The 19,613-nt window shown below is 36.6% G+C and overlaps 2 protein-coding genes across 2 annotated transcripts; both read right to left on the bottom strand.

Annotated features, from left to right (window-relative positions):
- Positions 1-2,514: 2,514 nt before the first annotated feature.
- LOC113275237 (histone-lysine N-methyltransferase, H3 lysine-9 specific SUVH4-like) lies at positions 2,515-5,711 on the bottom strand. The gene is made up of 14 exons (XM_026524709.1): positions 5,593-5,711; positions 5,453-5,491; positions 5,001-5,055; positions 4,853-4,912; positions 4,813-4,820; positions 4,578-4,721; positions 4,328-4,426; positions 4,044-4,186; positions 3,715-3,954; positions 3,489-3,594; positions 3,222-3,392; positions 2,947-3,111; positions 2,798-2,839; positions 2,515-2,568 (listed from the first exon to the last, which is right to left on the bottom strand). Exons 1-14 carry the CDS (start codon positions 5,692-5,694, stop codon positions 2,515-2,517), a joined length of 1,428 nt encoding a protein of 475 aa, XP_026380494.1. The 5' UTR covers positions 5,695-5,711.
- A 3,393-nt stretch (positions 5,712-9,104) lies between these two features.
- LOC113322604 (protein FATTY ACID EXPORT 2, chloroplastic-like) lies at positions 9,105-11,927 on the bottom strand. The gene is made up of 3 exons (XM_026570735.1): positions 11,470-11,927; positions 10,745-10,879; positions 9,105-9,452 (listed from the first exon to the last, which is right to left on the bottom strand). The coding sequence occupies exons 1-3, from the start codon at positions 11,870-11,872 to the stop codon at positions 9,307-9,309; spliced, it is 684 nt and encodes a 227-aa protein (XP_026426520.1). The 5' UTR covers positions 11,873-11,927; the 3' UTR covers positions 9,105-9,306.
- Between the last annotated feature and the right edge of the window lie 7,686 nt (positions 11,928-19,613).

The following is a 19,613-nucleotide window of genomic DNA, read 5'->3' as shown; positions in this document are numbered from 1 at the left end:
TTTTGGGTTTGTAATCGGATGATTTGAGAAATGACTATACTGTCTTCTATTCTTAGGGTTTGTAATAGGATGATTTGAGAAGTGAAAATGGAAGATTATCTTCTTTTTTTTTTACTGAATGCGGGCCGGGAAAATCTCCAGTACAAAGGAAATGGTATATTTTTGTACCGTTATAGGACGTGTGAGAATTTATCGATTTGCCATGCACAACGTGGTTAACCATTGTAACTTCCTATTCAGCAACAAAATATTTAAAAAACCTTCCTTAGAAAACGAGATATTTAAAAAAGGAATTGGTGGACACGCAAAGTTTGCGACTCGACACAATGTCCAAGATTGGTGGACATCTTCTCAACCCCCTTCTGTATTCTTCCTCTGCTAGCTCCTAGCAATTCTTAATTGTCTTTTCTTGTTTTTCTTTTTCCTGCTTGCATGCAGACTACCAAAAAAAAACGGAATTGGTATATATTTTTATCGTTATACGACGTGGCCATGCACAATAGTTTCTTCTTTGGTCAATCATAAACGTGGCCATGCATAAACGTGGTTTACCGTTTATGGAATCCATGCCTTCCTTAAACAACCAAAACAAAATCTTGGGATTTTTTTTTTCAAAATTTTAATCTCAATTAGAATTTTGGCGTTCACCACCTTGAGGGAACTCAGTGAAGACATTGTTTGCTTTTTCAAGCGTTTGAAGAACTGTTTAGTTAGTCATGATGCTGGTAGTGATCTAGGTAGTTTTATTTTCCATAAATTGGATGTTGTTATTCAAAAATGGGTTGGCGCCCAACTTGTTGCTCGGATGTCAATTAAGAACGTTGTTACAATCTAAGATAATATAATATCTTTTTATTTTTTTTTAGATTATTTTTTTTTTAAATAGTTTTTTCACCACTCATATCACTCATCACCACTGCTATAACTTTGTTAAAAATAATCATAAAAGAGAGTCTGACAATCCTTAGATAATCGTCTTTTATTTTTCTGATGGCAAAAAAATCAATTAGTGGTTGCAACAAGAGCAATGTTATATTTATGGTATGGCGGCCTAAAGTGGCCGCATCATGGGAAAAGAGATATTACGAAGAAGAGGAGGGATCGATTTCTTGGGAACAGATTGTGAAGGCTCAATTGTCAATAAAATCTTTGATCTGGGATGATAAGATTAAGAGATGTTTGGATTGGGATGCTTCTTCCGGTGATGAACCGTTAGGAAAGGCGAAAGCTCGGTTCTGGTGTAAACTGAATCGTCCGTTCGAATCTCTGACATTAATGTCGATGAAAATATCGACTGGAACCCGGAAATAAATCACGAAATATCATTGGCTTTCGACAACAGGCATGACCACATTGTTAATGAAGATGGGTCATCAGATGATAAACCGAAATGGTTAACCAAGGATTATTTGTTCCACAAGGATTTACCGGTGATACCTGTATCTCAAGGATGGGGACCTGGATTTGTCGACTAGGAGGAGGAAGACGAATAGAATCGAGAATGAATATATGACCTTTTACTTTTGATTGAATTCAATTTTGAATATAAGAATGAATAAATTTTATTTTGAAAACTATATTTTATGTAAAATTCAATTTTCATCGGAAGAGTTTGTTTCTCTTCGTAGAATCCTTTAGATTTTTCTGACACATATTTTGATATAATCCAACCATACAAGAAGTACAAATGGACATTTAGAAGCAACCCCCTGTAGACCCATCCGGAGCTTGATAAACAAAGCAATAATGTAGCAGCTAAAATCTGGTTCACTAAACCGAGAGTAGATAAAAGAGCAAGATAACTGTTTCATCAAAATTATAAGATGGAAGAGAGGAAGCACCCATACCTCAAGCAATCCAGATCATAAACTTAGGTTTTTCCCCTTATACACTGCTCTTAAAAATCTCATCGTTTATTTAGCATACAGATTTATTTCCTCTGAAGGCAGGTTCGAATACATTTTTGCATTTTCATCTTCTTCATTTTCTTTCATTATCAGTTTCCTCAGCGATTTTCCTCGGCGATTTACATTTAAGCACTTCATGAAGAATTTCGTATGCCTAATATTGATTGTGCCCAATTCTTACAGCTACTGACTAAACTTCTCGATATCACAGTAACTGCGAAACATGACCATGTAAACAAAATCTATGAACCTCTGATTGATTGATTGTGCGATTTATTGAGAACGAGCTCCTAAGTCAAGAAATCGGAGAATAGCAATCCTGCTTTTCGACAAAACACTAGTTTGGACTGCATTTTTGGTATCTGAGCAAGACATGATTATGGATTATCTCCTCCGGTAAACTGCTTATTCAATCTTCGTTCTTAGAAGGTGGTGCCTTTCGAGTTTCTTCCATTGTTTCTCCCATAAAAATAACTGTGAAAAAGATTTCATAATTGTGTCCCAGTACAAAAATATTATACTGCTAGTGGTATGTGTAGTTGATGGACTTGATCTCTAAATTTATAGTTCGAGAATCTGATTATGGACTAAAAAGGAGTTTAAACACCTAATCCCTCCAACCATATGCCACAAGCATGATAAAAACTGACAAGCATGCATTCTGCAACAGCCAAAACAAAGTTGAAAAGTTTGCAACAGAAAACCCATTTTGTAACGTTCATACATGGCTAGATTTAAAACAGAAGCATTTAATGTCAGGACTCAAACAGTTCCTAGAAAGAAGACCTCATCACTCACATTTTAAATATCTTAAAGACCTACTACATCAGGCGCTTTCGACATCTTTTGGCCAAACAACGGCATTCCATCTTCTTAATCTGGCCATTTACTTTCACACCGTCTATCTTGTAGCCGTAATCGTAGGTAAGCTCCTGCAATGGACATATGACATCTTATATTTAGTAAATGCTAGAAATGAGTTGACAAATCTTAAGAATCTCTTGACGTGTTAGGGAGAAAGATATAGAAGACTATTTACCTCCATCGGAGCTATATTCCTTCCAGCAAACAACACTATCCGTGCGTAGTTAATGTCGTAGTGATCACTCAATATACTCTGGACGAATAGATTGGGGTCACAACTGTGATTGATAAAGCGCACAAAGTTCCCAACTTTCTCCCCATCTATGCAAAACTTAGCATCCTGAAAAGGGAAAATAAAAAAATTCAGTTATAATCAAAGACCGGCCAGTAGAACTAAATTTTCAAAGAAGAGAATGCACATCACGATACTAATAATGGGGAAAGTATTACCCTTGTTGATCTCTTCTTCACCTGTGGATCGATATCAAAGAGGTATGTATCAGGTTTTTTATCTGCATCCTTATCCGTCCGGATCTTCCCCACATATTCGCCCAGGTACGTGCCATCAGGAATGTGATCCCGTGTTCTCACACCCCAACCTTTTTGTTCAGTGCGGAAGACCTGCCAAAGAACACAGACAGATAGGACATTCATAAATTAAGATTCTACACAAGTTAGAACGAATCATTTAAGCCGAAAATGTGAATGAGAACAAACCTCCAGCCGGTATTGTAATCCACCCTGGGTTTTTTTTATTCGACAACTAGGACCGCAAGCACAGTGCTTTCCACATTCATATATTATTGGGATTTTATTCGGTAATCTAATATCATCACACAATTAAAAGAGGTTAGACCATATTTTCATGATCCATCAAGGATGCTACCAGGCTGAATAACTTAGGAATTTATTTAATGAATTCAAGCATGAATATCATATTTACCTGCCATCTGACGAGTATGGACGCGTGACGTTAAGTCGTGCACAAGAGCAAGTCATGGCATCTGAACAGTTTCCTTGACAATCGCAGCCAATGGAATCTTTTGGCCTCTCCACATTTTTGGAGAATACCATAGATTTGCTATATCTAAAATCTGTACACCACGGTGCATCGTCAACCTCATTGGTTGCTATGATAGGTATTCTCTCCGGGTCCTCAGCACTAATATCTTCGCATAATATCCTTTCATGACATAAAACGAAAAATAAAGTTAGTTCATGTTTTAACATAAACGAAATAATAAGAAAATTAGATTTTCTTGGAATTCATACCCAGCTATATCATTGATATCTCTTCCGAAAGGACGGCCTATAAGAAATCGATCCTGGTTGAGGGTTAACATTTGTGCCTCACGACGGTTGAGACAATACGTAACCCTGTGGGAAACACCCTCTTCGGCACAACTTTTAACTACCTGTAATTGGAGCATTAGGTAAATTTGTTGTTTTATATTCTATCCCAAAACAGTACACAAAGGACCAAAAACACAATTGACTAAATACATACATCCGAATACATGATCAGGAGGTATCCAAAAACACATCATAGTACTTACATCATATAATCCGTCATACGTATAAACCATTCCAACAGATTTGTCCTCATGCTTATGTTTTCGAATTAATCGTATAGGAATTCGTTGCTCCTCGTTGTTCTACAAGGTGAAACCAATGAAAAGTATCACACCTGATAGCAAGAATGACTGATAATAAGAAACTAAAATAGACATGGTGTATTAACATTTATTCATGTCACTACAAGAAGGACTAATATGATACTGAAATGAGGATAGGAATATAACAAACCTTGAGAGCACGAAATTTATCGTCAAAATCCAGGCTGCTTTGGTTGATATAGTACTCCACTACTTCTTCATAACACCTTTTGGACGACACAACTATTGAAGTAGCTATGGGGTAAGTATAATTTCTGTATTCTTCCTGCTCCGGCTGAAAAATAAACAAACAATGTACTTAGTTATTGCAGCAAACTACAAAATTTTCTATAAGAATCAACTAATTCATCAAATGAGTCACTTACGAAATCATCTCAAAACCATAGTCGATTTCATTATCGTGACTATGAAATCCAACTGCATCCAGTTCGCCCCAAGCGAAAAATTGTTGGCCAATACCAACCCCTGTACATGTATGACAATAGAAGATTACAAATAAGCATGCCTTGATGGACAGATAGATATAGATTAAATAGCGTGGACTGAAACATACCTGGAAGATTGCCGACTTGTTTCTTTGGAAACAAAATGGCACCCTCGTTTTGCATCTAGCAAAATGGAAGTTAAAAAAAAAGTACAAAACCCTTAACAAATCTGATGGATCGTTAGATTTTTTTAAATCTTCTTTCTTCATTCTTGTTAAGGCTTCAAATAGTCATTTTTAGATTTAAGAGAGGAATCCAAATTTGCATTTTTCATCCATACTAAATGAAACGGCATTATTTTGATATATATATATTTTTTTAATGAACAAAGCTTATGTATAAATTTATCTATCATATATCTTATCTTGGATAAATCGGGTTTAAGGGCTTAGAAATTTTATTTAGAGTATTTTATCAAACGTTTTGTTAGCGGATCCCGTCCCCTAACTTTTTAGGTCAAAAAAAACAAACAAAACAAAACAAAAAGAAAGAAAGAACTTTATGAAGCTGCGGAACTTACCTTGGCGACTGCATTCTGATCGGGAAGATCATCACCATCCTTCATAATTAATAAGTTAAGGAAAATGAGTTGGTAGATACGATTTGATATAAATACATAAAAATTACCAGTGAACAACTGCATAATATAAGACGACTTACCCTGCAAAGTTGATTATGAAACTCATAAAACTGGTTTATTGTTGCTTGTACGGCGGCATAATGAAGATCTCCAATTTCTTCTTCTGCTGGTATTCCGGCCATTTTCTTCTGATGTGATAGAGCTGAGAAATGAATATACTTATTACTATTAGGGTTTTGAAGGAAAGGATGAGTGGGTTAGTGGTGGGACGATGAGTGGGTTTCCAAGGAGAGGGATGAGTGGGTTAGTGGTGGGACGATAAGTAGTTAAGGATGATTTATTGAAATAAATAATCCTACATTTATTGGGTTATGCGGATAATCTAAAAAAATCGCAACTAACCAAATATACTTGTTGTATTTTGTGATCTTTAATTTAGGAAATCAGTAATCTGTGATCTATGATTTAGGAAATCAATTTTCGAAAATCAAAATTTAAAATTTTATTTGGACGGTCACTCAAGTCTTGGCTTGTAATCGTTGGACTTGGGAGTATATCGAAGATTATATAGTCGTTCAGACCATAATTCCATAATCAAATACTCAAGTTGATTATGAATCTCATACAATCCCATAATTCCATAATCTCAAAATCAAAAAACAAAGTAATCATAAGTGATGTTCTTGAAACCACACAATGGCAATCACTTCACCATCATGTACAATGACCAAAGATTTGGCCGTGAAAAAAGTCAGTATAGTATCACCAGTTTTTTTTTGTTTTGTTTTTGTTTATCAATGATTTGATTTGTTCTGTGCATAGGAGGATTAAGTATTTGATTGCATAGATTTGTTGTATCTGATTGCAAGCTCGGTTATCGGGTTCCATCTTCAATGGAGAAACACTCCATGGTTGTTTATTTTCTCCATCACTTGTCAGATTTAAATACGGTGTTTGTTCGGTTGATTAGTAATTTCAAATGTAGACTAGTTTCAATTAATAAGGCATCTAATATAGGTTTGCTTGTTGTGTGTGTATAATAATAATCCACAAAATTGTCCGGCATTAAATCCAAGCGGGTGATGCTATCCTTGTTAATGTTTTAGCCGTTGTATGCGATAAATGCACTAAGACTATGTCAGTATTTAATAGCAGCTGTTGTTTTCATGTCACTTGAATCCATCGAATTTGTGCTTTTGATTTTTGAGAATGATCAGTTGTGTTGTTGCTTGAGTTTACGGTATATATTTTAATCCGATTAATGTAATTATTGTGCAGGTAAACATTGTCAGTCGTAAGATCAAGAAGAAGAGTGCAAAGTAAGTCTGTATATCATTGTGTCCGTCTTTGATATCATTATTTCAAGTCAAAAATAATTACTGATTATGTTATTTACCCGAAATTACAGAAAACCAAAATCAATGACTGAACCTGAGAAGCTCGTATCTCCAGTCCAAGCGAAAGCTGAAGAAAAGCGCTCCATCTTACAATTAGATCTTTCGAAAAGCTTTGTCAAGCTAATGAAACCATCAATTGTTGGCGGAGGCTATTGGCTGGTAAATATATATCACAAACATTTGAAATACCTTCTAATATTGGTGTTAAAGAGACATATGCTAATCATCTGCTTATTGGTTTTTTGTATCAGGGACTTCCCTCGAAGTTTTGTTCTTCGATGCTACCAGAAAAAGACACTGATTTCACTTTGGAGGATGAAGACCATGTAGAGTACGGGCACGTAAAATACCTTCCCCGTAAGACAGCACTTAGTGGGGGTTGGAGAAAGTTTTCTGACGATCACAATCTAAAACGAGAAGATGCTTTGATCTTCCACTTAACCAAGGATACAGAATTCAAGGTATTATTATCTGGTTTTGTCATTATCAAGTTGTGTTTTTTTTTTTATATCTAGGTAAAACATTTCAATTTCTTTACAGGTTTTACATAGTGAGAGGAGAAGCTGAAAGTGAGAGGGAAGTTGATGAAGAGGAATCCCAAGAGGTTCTTGCCAGGAAGAGAAATGCCCGGTTGAAGATAATGATCCAGGAACAGGAACTCTTCAAGCTACGAAATGACTCCGTTAGACGAGACAGAGAAATGATGATGAAAAAACTTGAGTCAATGTCTTCTCAGGATGATCAGGTCAAATCAGATTTAGCAGCTAGTAGAGTTTAGAGTAATCATAGTCCTCCTCCTGGATATTTGCATGTTGCAGTCCCCGTTTTCTGTAACTTCGGTGCACGTTCAATATTGTTTTATAGCACATTGTTCTTTCTCGTATTTGATTAACAAGTAATCATGTTCTTAATTTGTGGGTTGCGCGCTTTTTTTTTTCCATGCATGCTGCAAATGTACGTTTTCCTACACACGTTGGATGGACTAAGCATCAGGTGAATGCCTAGCACTAACAAAGACGTCATGGCTTGCGCACACTGGGTGAAAAGCACGATACGCAGAACTTTTAGTTCATATGAAACCGACACTTACAAATGTAGACTCTAATCTACATACCTACCCACAAAATTTGTTTTCTTCTCAAAGAACTAGAAGACATGCATGCCACATGGATGATCTCAATTCTCAACTGCTGCGGTGTGACACTTGAGGTGCTCACACGCATGATAAAAACTGACAAGCATGCATTCTGCAACAGCCAAAACAAAGTTGAAAAAGTTTGCAACAGAAAACCCATTTTGTAACGTTCATACATGGCTAGATTACATGAATACTTTTATATCTTTGATTCTTCTTTCCCATCTTCACCATCTATAAATTGGGCACAACCCTCATTCCAATTCCTTCATCAACAAAAAAGCAGTTCATAAAACTCAAGAATTTCCCATCCTTCCATAAATTTCGAATTTCTAGCCGGGAAGATGTTGATGATGAAGAAGAATACTTCTTACTTGGTAACATTCGCAGCAGTGGCTTTGTTTGCGATGATGATGATGGGCAACATGTCTGTATCCAGGGCTGCTTGTGTAGCTACGGAACTACAGCCTTGCTTAGGCGCGATTACATCACCAACTCCTCCAACTGCACTGTGTTGTACCAAGCTGAAACAACAACAATCCTGCCTTTGCCAGTATGTCAAGGACCCTAACCTTGGCAAATATGTTAACAGTCCAAACGCTAAGAAGATGGCACAGAAATGTGGTGTTCCAATTCCAAAATGCTAGACTCTGTTACACTTAACAGGAGTCGTGTTGGTTATTAGGGTTCTTATCTTAAGAAGTAGGATGGACGGAATAAATACTTGGGGTTTGCAGTGTACTTGTAAAACCTGTTGTCGTCCAAATAAGATGTTATTAATGATGCATTAATAGACAATAATTTAGACAAAAATTTCATCTTCTGTTTTCTTGAATTTACTTGGCTGATCTGTTCATCTAATCACTCTGTTGATCTGATCATTTACGCCATCTGTTTTTACCCTGTTCTTCGTAACCACCTGCTAACTCTTGCATATCTGCACGTTAATGATGCTCAATTCCATGGGTTATACAAGCTAGTGCTTAAACATATCAGACCAACAACCGTTCATTTTGATGGCTTATGGCTTACCATATAAAAAACAATAAAATTTTCAATCTGATCAAAGGCACACAGAAAGGCAACCAATTACTATAAAGAACGAGAAGAGTAATTCATACAACACACATACCCTGCAGACTGCTACGTGTTAAAAAAACAAACAAGCAAACAAACTAGCTCGACTCAACGGAGAAAAAAGACCAAAAAGGGTAAAAGTATTATTATGATTTTGCCAGGACTGAGGCTATATTCTCGAGTTTTCAACCATGTAGCACACTTCGGACAATCCCATGAAGGTAGCCAGCAGTCATCACCAGGGAAACAACGGACACAACACCTGCTGGAAAGACCTTTCCCGAATTCTTGAAGCGAGAACCCATCACTCCTAGAAGAGCAGCTGATAAACCTGAAAAGTATAAACACGGTATGTATGTACAATCAGAATCTGTGATTAGGCAGTCACAAGTAGAACAGGTCATTTATATGAGTGCAGCCTGTTCTTCAATTACGGGGGTTTCTTAGTCAGGCGCATTATTGTCGTTCCAGTGATCCTTGGGACTAACCTAGGCCTCTTTGCATCTTCTAAGGAAGTGGCAAATATGTGAGTCATGCCTAGGGCACCTAGGCGAGCAGCTTGCACGCATTTATACTACATGGGCGCAGCCTGTTCACAGAATTACAGGGTTTTCTTAATACGGCGCACTATTGATGCCACAGTGATCCTCGGGACGCATATGCACTCACCTAGGCCTCCTCACATCTCCCTGAGGAAGTGCCCAATATGTGAATTGTCATGGCTAGAGAACCTAGGAGAGCAACTTGCACGCATTTGATTACAAAGATTTATAATTACAATAAGAGTTTGTATCCTACAGCACACAACTGGGAAAGTATTTGAATCCTTACATATGTTAGTATTAGTAGGCTATGTTGTAAAAGGCGCACTAAGCGTAGGACCAGCACCTAGCAAAAAAAGGCGCCAAGGTGAGGTGACATGACCATTTATTTTTTTTCTTTCTGGGCGCCCAGGGAGCGCTAGGCGAGGCGAGGCGATGGGCTTGGCGCCTCGCCTCGCCCAGCGCCTTTTACAACATAGTTAGTAGGTTCAATCCAATTTTCTTAATGCTCATATAAGAAAAAGATGAAGAACAAACAAATTGCTAGATAAGTATAAGGCCAAACATATTCTGTCAAGTGCAGTGAGAAAGATCGACTCAATTCATCTTATGGGTACAGCCTGTTCCCAGAATTACGGGGGTTTCTTGGTACGGCACATTATTCACACCCCAGTGATCCTCAGGACGCCCTGTGCACTCACTTAGGGCTCCCCGCATCTCCCCAAGCAAGTGGCCAATATGTTAATTTTCCATGCCTAGGGCACCTAGGTGAGCAACTTGTACGCATTTGATTATTCCTAATTACAACAAGTATTCGTATTTGAATCCATACATTCCTAATGCTCATATTAGAAAAAGATGAAGAAAAATCAGATTGCTAGATAAGTATAAGGCTAATTGTATTCTGCCTAGTTCTGTGGGAAATCTTTGCCCCATTCATCTTACGGTGCATGTACTGGTCCTTCTAGAATCTGATAGAGCCCATATATGAGAACTTAACCCATGCACTACACTATAAATTTTCGACACAAGAAACAATAAAGAACAAGAATAAGAACTAGGACAGCAAAAAGTAACTCACCCATTCCCAAGGCCGAAGCAAAGACCGGGTTTGTAGGAAGCTGTGTATAGACGTAAAACAGTAGCAAGGCCGATAATCCTCCTGCTGTTAATGACTTCTGGCTTCCACTCTTCAAGTAGCCCATTAATCCACCAACTGTTACATAAAACAATCAGAACTCAGAACTACAAATCAGTATATCACATAAGCCCCAAACGAAATGACCGAAACTATAAGCTAAGATTATCTCAGTCAGGCAAAAAGCAGATTACTAAGCTAAACAAGAACGGTGGTGGTTGGCGTTTATTTGTGGTGGTGGTGGCCGGGGATAGTTGGGCTTGTGCGGACCACCACTACCAAGAATGCTGGTGGTTGGTTCTTGAATTTCGCGGTGGTGATGGTTGGGGATTGTTGGGCCTTGGTGGATCCCCATCACTAACACTAAATAACATTAGCAACCTAAACAAGGGGTGGTGGTGGTGGTATTTGGGCTTGTCTGACCAACCACCACTAACATCCACCACAGCCAGCAACACCCACCACAAATTAATAAATGAAATCAGGTTAAAATCCATCAAAACCCATCCCAATTTCACATAATCATACTTAATTACTAACCCCCATTAACAAATTACAGATCAAATCATCAAAAGCTATGACCTTTTCATCATATCAGTGTCCAAAATCAAGCAAAATCCAGATTCCAAATTCAATAAAGCAAAAAATGAAAAACCAAAATGAATTACCTCCAACAAGAGCAGCATAACCCAGGGTCAATTTCTGAGACATGGACATACCAGCCATCTTCTTCTTCTTATCTCCTTCAAATTCTTCTTCTTCACCTCCGTCACCACCACCTCCACCACCACCACTACTTCCTCCACTACCGATACTACCACCACCGTCACCACCAGTGTTATCAAGTTCTGGTTGTTTTGGTATTTGGTATGTCTTCTCTTCAGTTGTAGCTTTAATAACTTTGAAATCCCCTCTGATTCTCAGAGAAATTCTATTGTTTCTGAACGGGGAGAAAGAAGGGTTTAATCTGAGATGGGTTTTTGAATGAAGACATGAAGACTGTGATGAAGATGAAGATGAAACCCTAGTTGTAGTTATAATTGTAGGACTCGTTGAAGTCAATGACGCCATTTTTAGGTTGCTGTGATTTTTCTTCTTCTTCTAGTTGTTCCGTTTTGAATCTCGAATTGAGTTTGACTATGACTAAGCAGAGGAATGTTTTGCTGACTCCATCTAATTCGACTCATCTGATTCGAGTCTGATTCAACTCAACCAAAGGTCCTAATGCGGGTTCCTATGGCAAATGGCTAAACCCTTCATTTGCCATGCCAGCTAGCCTGGCAAACTGGCCGAGCCACTATGGGAAATAAAGTAAGCGGTCGAGTCTCCACCGAGCGGTCGAGAAAAGACCGACCAGTCTTAATAAGGCGGCTAGCGGTGGAGACTGGGTCGTTAGCGGTCGAGTCTGCACCGCTAGCGGTCTTAGAACCGTCGATTATTAAACAGTGAAATAACGGCTATCCCCACCCCCACCCCCACGTTTCCTATAAATTCACCTGATTCAATTCAATTTAATCACACCTAATTTTCTCATTATCTCTATCTTACTCACTCTTTTGTACCTTAATCATCTGTTTAATTTTTTTTGCTTCAACTCAATGGATATGAATTCTTCTGATGAAGAAGTGCGCATTCATATGGATCGATTTGAAGAATAATAACGAATATTCGTTCAGGTGTTGAATCAAATTGATGATGAGTCAGATGAAGATAAAGAACTAACCAACAACTTGATGCAGCTATATTCATCGGGGCAAATACCTAGAGATCCAGAGCCAAGAGAAGTCTTCACAAGAAGATATACATACCGGGGTCGGGATGAATGGCACGAGAAGCTGATGCACGATTATTTTCTTCCTTACTGTAAAGAACACATAGTTTCTGCAAATGCTTTCATCTTCGGCTACGGTAAATTTTGGACCCCTAATCTTCTTCTTTTATTGTTTAGATTGAGTATTAGAGTGAGACATATTAAAAAAAATTATACAATCCAAGTGAATGAAATAGTTAGATGATGAAAATTTTTTTAGATTAACAAATGTGAAAAGTAGAGAAGAGAAGGTGTGAGTTAAAATGGTAGAGGAATGTGGTATTTATTGGGGGGAAAATTATGGTCGTTGGATCAGATTATACTCAGCGGTGCAAACTAAACCGTTCTGTCTTACAAAAACCGGTAGCGGTGTAGCAAACACCGAACGGTCTAAACTACACCGAGCGGTCGAGACAGAAACTTGACCTGGCCTGGCTAAGTGGCAAATTTGCCACTTAGCCAAGACAATTTACCAGTTTGCCCCCTCCATAGTGGGTGCTTAAATGGCAAACATTCATGTTTGCCACACCCATAGGAAGGGGGCTAACTCCAAAGATTTTATACAAGCTGAATCTGATTCGAGTCTGATTTAACTCAACCATAGATGTTATACAAGTTGTGTTTGTATAGAATGATTTTTGTCATGATGGGCTTAGGCCGGTTCCTATGTGAGCTGGTATAAAGATTGTTTTGCCATGCCACATGGCATGGCAAACTAGTTTTCCCGCGGTAAAACTATCAAATTTTATTAAAGTAGTACTATATTATATTGTGTTTTGTGGGACCCTTGTTAATAAAAAATCTAATACTTTGTATTTGGTGGGGTCCTTGATAGATTTTAGGTATTATAAAATATTTTGTGGGGTCCTTTTATAATAAAAATCTGTTATATTAACTAAAAAGTACGAGAAGAAAAAAATAAAAATTAAAAAATTACCTAGTGGTGGAGACTACACCGGGAGGTCTACACTACACCGAACGGTCGAGACTCGACCGCTCGGTGGAAACTTGACCTGGCCTGGCTAAGTGGAAGTTTGCTTGTTTTCCAGCTCCATAGTGGGTGCAAAACTGGTAAACTAGCCAGTTTCCTATGCCATAGGAACTGGCCTTAAGTCTGCCCTACACTTATAAGTGGGGTCCTAAGACCGGTTCCTATGGGCATGGAAAACTCTCAAGTTTGCCATTTTGCACCCACTATGGAGCTGGCTAACTGGCAAAAAGGCCTGGCTAAGTGGTAAATTTTCCACTTAACCAGGTGAGGTCAAGTCCCTACCGAGCGGTGGATTCTGGACCGGGCGATCTAGTTTAGACCGCTGGCAGTTGAGACTTCACCGTTAAGTAGTTTTATACTCCCTCCGTCCCACTCCTAAGTGACCTATTTGAAATTTGCACAATTTTTAAGGCAAGCAAGGAAAATAGTATTTTTAATCATTTTTTACAATTATACCCTTATGAATAATAACTAGTGAAATTTAAAAATGGTTTATCTCTCAAAATACTCCACGGATGTTCGCAAATTTCATACAATTGAAAAGCATTTTAAAACACCTACGTAACGAATATAAACATGCCTATCAAATTATACATATTTCATATATTATTTATAATTAACTAAAAGGATAATTCCGGAATATCTCATTGTTTAGTGATATAGGTCACTTATCATTGGGACAAAATCTAAAATCAAATAGGTCACTTAGGAGTGGGACGGAGGGAGTAATATTTTAAAACATTATCTCTCCTACTTTTTCTTATTTTAATAATTACTTTTACTCCATACATGTCCCACTAAATATATTAAAATCTTATAAATACCCCACCTACACACACAAATAATATTTCTTAGGGTCCCACTTATCATAACAAATATATTATTTTATCTGAGATTTGCCAGTTTTTCCATAATGGAGAAACATATTTGCCATGCCATGTGACATGGCAAAACTACTTTTATGCCTTACCCCATAGGAACCTGCCTAAGAAAAAACCAAACCAAAAAGCGCCCCATATTTTCTAGATATTTGTAAATATGGATGGAAAATCCAATTTCTATAGAACTTGCTCTAACGAAAATGTGGTTCATTTGGAAAAGGAAATGTACAATAATGTATGGAAATAATGGATGGTTAATGAGGAGATTGATGGAAGATCAAAGAAGTGTGACTTGTTTTTGGTTTTTGGTTTTTATTTTCATATGTGACTTGTTTTTGGTTTTTGGTTTTTATTTTCATATATTTCTTGTGGATGTTGTAAGTTTTGTTATGCGAACTAACCTCTATGATTGTTTTGTAGGAATTATGAATAGTTAATGAAATCTCAAGAGTATGGACTTTATAGTCTTGTCGAGCTTATATAAAGGTATACTTCTTCGTCACTTTGAGTAGGTTTCTATGTCGGGCTCTTTTGTTTTGCGCATTAGCAGTGGTTTCGTTAAATTTTTAGGCAGGTTCATGTAAGAAGAGTAAGCTTTTTTATGATTGCATTACCTAACTCCAGAGATATTGTGCATTTTTGTCGTGTTTTTATTTTAAAATGCATCAATGACAACTTGAAAGGTCTAGTATTGTGGGGCGTTTTAGACTTTAGTTGTAATATATATATATATATATATATATATGTATGTATCTTCTTGGACTGTTATGCAACATGTAGTTTAGTGAAAAAGGGGTTACATCTTCCGGTCAAGGATTGAAAGCAATATAGTATAACTGGAAATGGATCTTGTTGAAGGCTTGTTATCGACGGTTTTTTTTTTCTGTTACAGCATTTATTTGCGGTTTATAATGTGCATGATATATTTTTTTCTGTATCGGGAAAGTATCAGTTTACTTAAGTGGCGAGTTAAGTGGTAGAATACTACTTATTGGGACAAACATGAGGATGATTATAAACATGACATCGATTATAAACATGCCAACGGTTCTAGCGAATGATGTTACTGTTATTGTATCTATCCTGCCGTATATATGCTAGAATAACTATCTTTCGATCACAGAAAATAGACTGATATAGCTAATATGAGAAGCATGTATTGTATTTTATATTATCGCTTTCAGATATTATTATGTGCCTAGTGCAATAGTGAAGTGGGTGTGTAAGAGGATTAACGTAAGGGGTGAAGCATTATTATGAGTTTGCAATTAGGATATCTGAAATTACACTGAAAAGGTATTCTGCCGGATTTTTGTTGAGTTTGTGATAATAAGTAATTAGTTTACTTGATATTGTAAACCGTGGCAATTTAGCCTTTATTTTTGCTTCTGATTTATAGTTGTTCTTTTTTTTTTTTGATGTTTTAGATGGACGGGAGATGTCCCTAACTGGGATGTTCATTGAGTTGCATGTCCTCGTTGGTTACATCAAGCAAATCAAGGGAGCTTTTTTTTTTATACATGATTAGACCTTATAATTGATCTCAAATTTTCAAGAATTAGGATTTGGGAAAATATTGGAATGACTTTGAAAAGTTGAATCTGCAAAAATATGCAACCCTGCTTTCTTCCCTTTTTTGTTACAATATATATATATATAGTGATCTTGTGATGTTATACTATTATAATTTACTTTTTTCATCATAAAATATGAACCCTCAAGCAAAAGTTAATAAATGATTAATCTCCCCATCCAAGTGAATGCTTCTGAATCCTCAAACAAAGTTATAGTTTGGTATCTCTTCATTGCATGTTGAATATATAAGTAGTTTACAATAGCCCATAGGTTCTGACCTATCCATTTATGCTTGATAGCAAAACGATGACAAAAGTAGAAATCGTAGTTGCAGGGAAGATGTAATATCTTGCAACTCTCAAAATCCAAACCATACTCTTAACCTCAAAAAAAAAAAAAAAAAAAAAAAAAAAAAGAATAATAAAAATCAAGAGTTACGTGATGTCTTCTTAAAGAGTATTGGAAGTCTAACATAACACAGATTATACTTATCTAAGCATTCCCGTTCATTTACTTTATGAAGATATAGCAAATGAATTAGAGAAAGTGTCTTACACCTTGTTGTTTGGATCTCACTCGAGTTGAGTCAAACATAAGATCAATCGTTTTTTCTTTTATTATTTTTTTTTTGATGTATGACTCAAGGTCTGACTTGGATCATACATCTGATTCAGAGCTATTTGAGTTAGGTATCATATTGTACTCGTTGGGCGTATATATCTGACTGGAATCAAAAAAACTATATGACTCTATTACGAACATAAGGAGACAGAAAATTATAAAAGAAGTAGAAAAGGAAGAAGAAAGAAAATTCTTATCCAACGTAGGTTTAAGCCTATATTTATTTGGAAAGAAGACTTGGTACCAAGTATGTGCATGAAACCCTAATATTAGGAACAAGCATGTTATGAAAATAATGAGACAGAAAAGTATAAAAAAAGAAGGAGCACAATTTTATTCAATATGTGTGATTATATAGGTTTAAGACTATGTTTATTGGGATAAAAATCCTAGATACAAGGGCATATTATTAGATAAATATTGGTTCTTAACACTCCCTTTGATGACCATTGTAGCAAAGTAATTATGAAGATTCCAGGAAAACTCAAAAGAGAAAAACCTGAAAAATACACGATCATGTAAACTTTAAAACAGTGTTAAACAGACATATGATCGTTAAAAACTTGACAAGGAAAACCCAGCAGTATAAAACCTTGATGACGTAAATAGAGTACCACACAATAAGTATAATAGATCCACATTTCATGATGGTGCTCCCATGATAGGTACTTCAATCGAATTTTAAATTGTAAATCTTTGAGACGAGACTTTCTAATTTTGATGAACGATTTCTTGAATGCAGAGGATTACAATGTTTAGGTAATTGGTATGTCTTCTCTTCAGTTGTATATATATTTAACAACTTTGAAATCCCCTCTTATTCTCAATGAAATTGAAAATGCGGGGGGTCTAACAACCACGCCCAACAATTTGTTTGGCAATCTGAGAGGACTTACTCCAATACACTTTATAGAGAATCAACAAGACAGTCGGACTCAATCTATAATAAAGTATATCAAAGAGTTTAATATCTCTAACTCTTAATTCAATCCGCAATCAGCAAATAGAAATCTGCGAGCCCGATTGAATAGAGGAGTAACTTGAACGGTACCAAAGACCAATGTTCAAGTGTCAATCAATGTAAATCAACAACCCAAGGTTGGATATTCTAATTGATTGATCTTAACGCACAACCTATGATATTTCAATTTTATAACAAAATATAATGCGGAAAAGAAATAACACAGACACCAGAATTTTGTTAATGAGGTAACCGAAAATGCCGAAAAACCCCGGTACCTAGTCCAGATTGAACACCATACTGTATTAAGCCGATACAAACACTAGCCTACTACTAATTAACTTCGGACTAGACTAATCAATCTCACACTGATTCAAGGTACATTTACGCTCTTTACGTCCCTGATCCCAGTAGGATACTACGCACTTGAGTCCCTTAGTTGATCTCACCCACAACCAAGAGTTGCTACGACCCAAAGTCGAAGACTTGATAGACAAATCTGTCTCACACAGAAAAGTATATAGGATTGAATAAATCTGTCTCCCACAGAAATACCCAAGAGTTTTTGTTCCGTCTTTTGATAAATCAAGGTGAACAAGAACCAATTGATAACACGGACTTATATTCCTGAAGAACAGCGTAGAATTATCAATCACCTCACAATAAACTTAATCGACTATCGAAACAAGTTATTGTGGAATCACAAACGATGAGACGAAGTGTTTGTGATTAATTTTCTATCTTGCCTATCGGAGATATAAAATCTCGAGCTAATTATTTCAATTGTGCTCAACACGATAGAAACAGCTAGACCAGATCACACAAATACAAAGATAATAGTTGGGTCTGGCTTCACAATCCCAATGAAGTTTTCAAGTCGTTAACTTACAGGGTCTCGAGAAGAAACCTAAGGTTAAAGGGGAATCGACTCTATTTATGCAACTAGTAGCACACATGAGGTGTGGGGATTAGGTTTCCCAGTTGCTAGAGTTTTTCTTTATATAGTTTTCAAATCAGGATTTGCAATCCAAGTTACCTTGGTAAAAAAACATTCAATATTTACTGTTAGATGAAAATCCTGATTCAGCCAAGCTAATATCTTTCGATCGTTAAATCGAACTTAGCTTGTTACACACAAATGAAATGTGCCCTCATTTAGGTTTATAACCGTACCTAAACGTGTACACCATGTTGTTTCACAAACAGTTAACCAAGGTTAGCCATATGATTACTCTCATATCAACCTTATTCATCTCAACCATAACTAGTTCAAATAACTCAAATGAAACTAGTTAAAGAATTGTTCAATTGCTATAGAAAACACAATTGAAACCATATCATTTTGATTCACTTGAATCAATCATGAACATATAGCCACGGTTTGCAAAGATTGCATTCCTTATGATTTAAATGTTTAAGTCCATAAACTGACCGATTTGACAAAGTAACCAGCTTAAGTAGGCATACGGGTATGCGTACTTAAGCAACCGAATTTGGGTTTGTTTAGTTTCCAAACTCAGTAGAAATTTTCGGTTCGAAAACTTTCGCCAGTACACGTACGGGTACACATACTTAAGGTGACTAGTTAAGAGTTTGTCAAAACCAAACTCAACAGAATTTTTCGGTTTGAAAGCTTCCGCTAGTATGCGTATGGGTACGCATACTTAACCTATCTCCTTCACCAATTTCGTATACACACATATGCATACACTTGGCTCCCCGTTTATGGATTTATACACTAATGTGCGAACACACTGTATATGCTTATATCCAAACATGGTTACTTTCTCAACTCTTTATTTCAATCATTGTTCTTATATAATGACAATAGTCGTTTTCACACACTATTAGCATTAAAGCAACTTTCAAGATATTGAAATAATCATTATCGAAACATTCCAAGCCCACATCAAATGATTGTATCACACAAACCATGTAAGATGTTACTCGGGAATTTTCTGATGATATAAGAT

Source organism: Papaver somniferum, chromosome 1, assembly GCF_003573695.1.
Source record: "Papaver somniferum cultivar HN1 chromosome 1, ASM357369v1, whole genome shotgun sequence".
In the NCBI taxonomy this organism is placed as follows: domain Eukaryota; kingdom Viridiplantae; phylum Streptophyta; class Magnoliopsida; order Ranunculales; family Papaveraceae; genus Papaver; species Papaver somniferum.
Note: the sequence above shows the minus strand (reverse complement) of the source record. Positions and strands in the feature narration are given on the sequence as shown.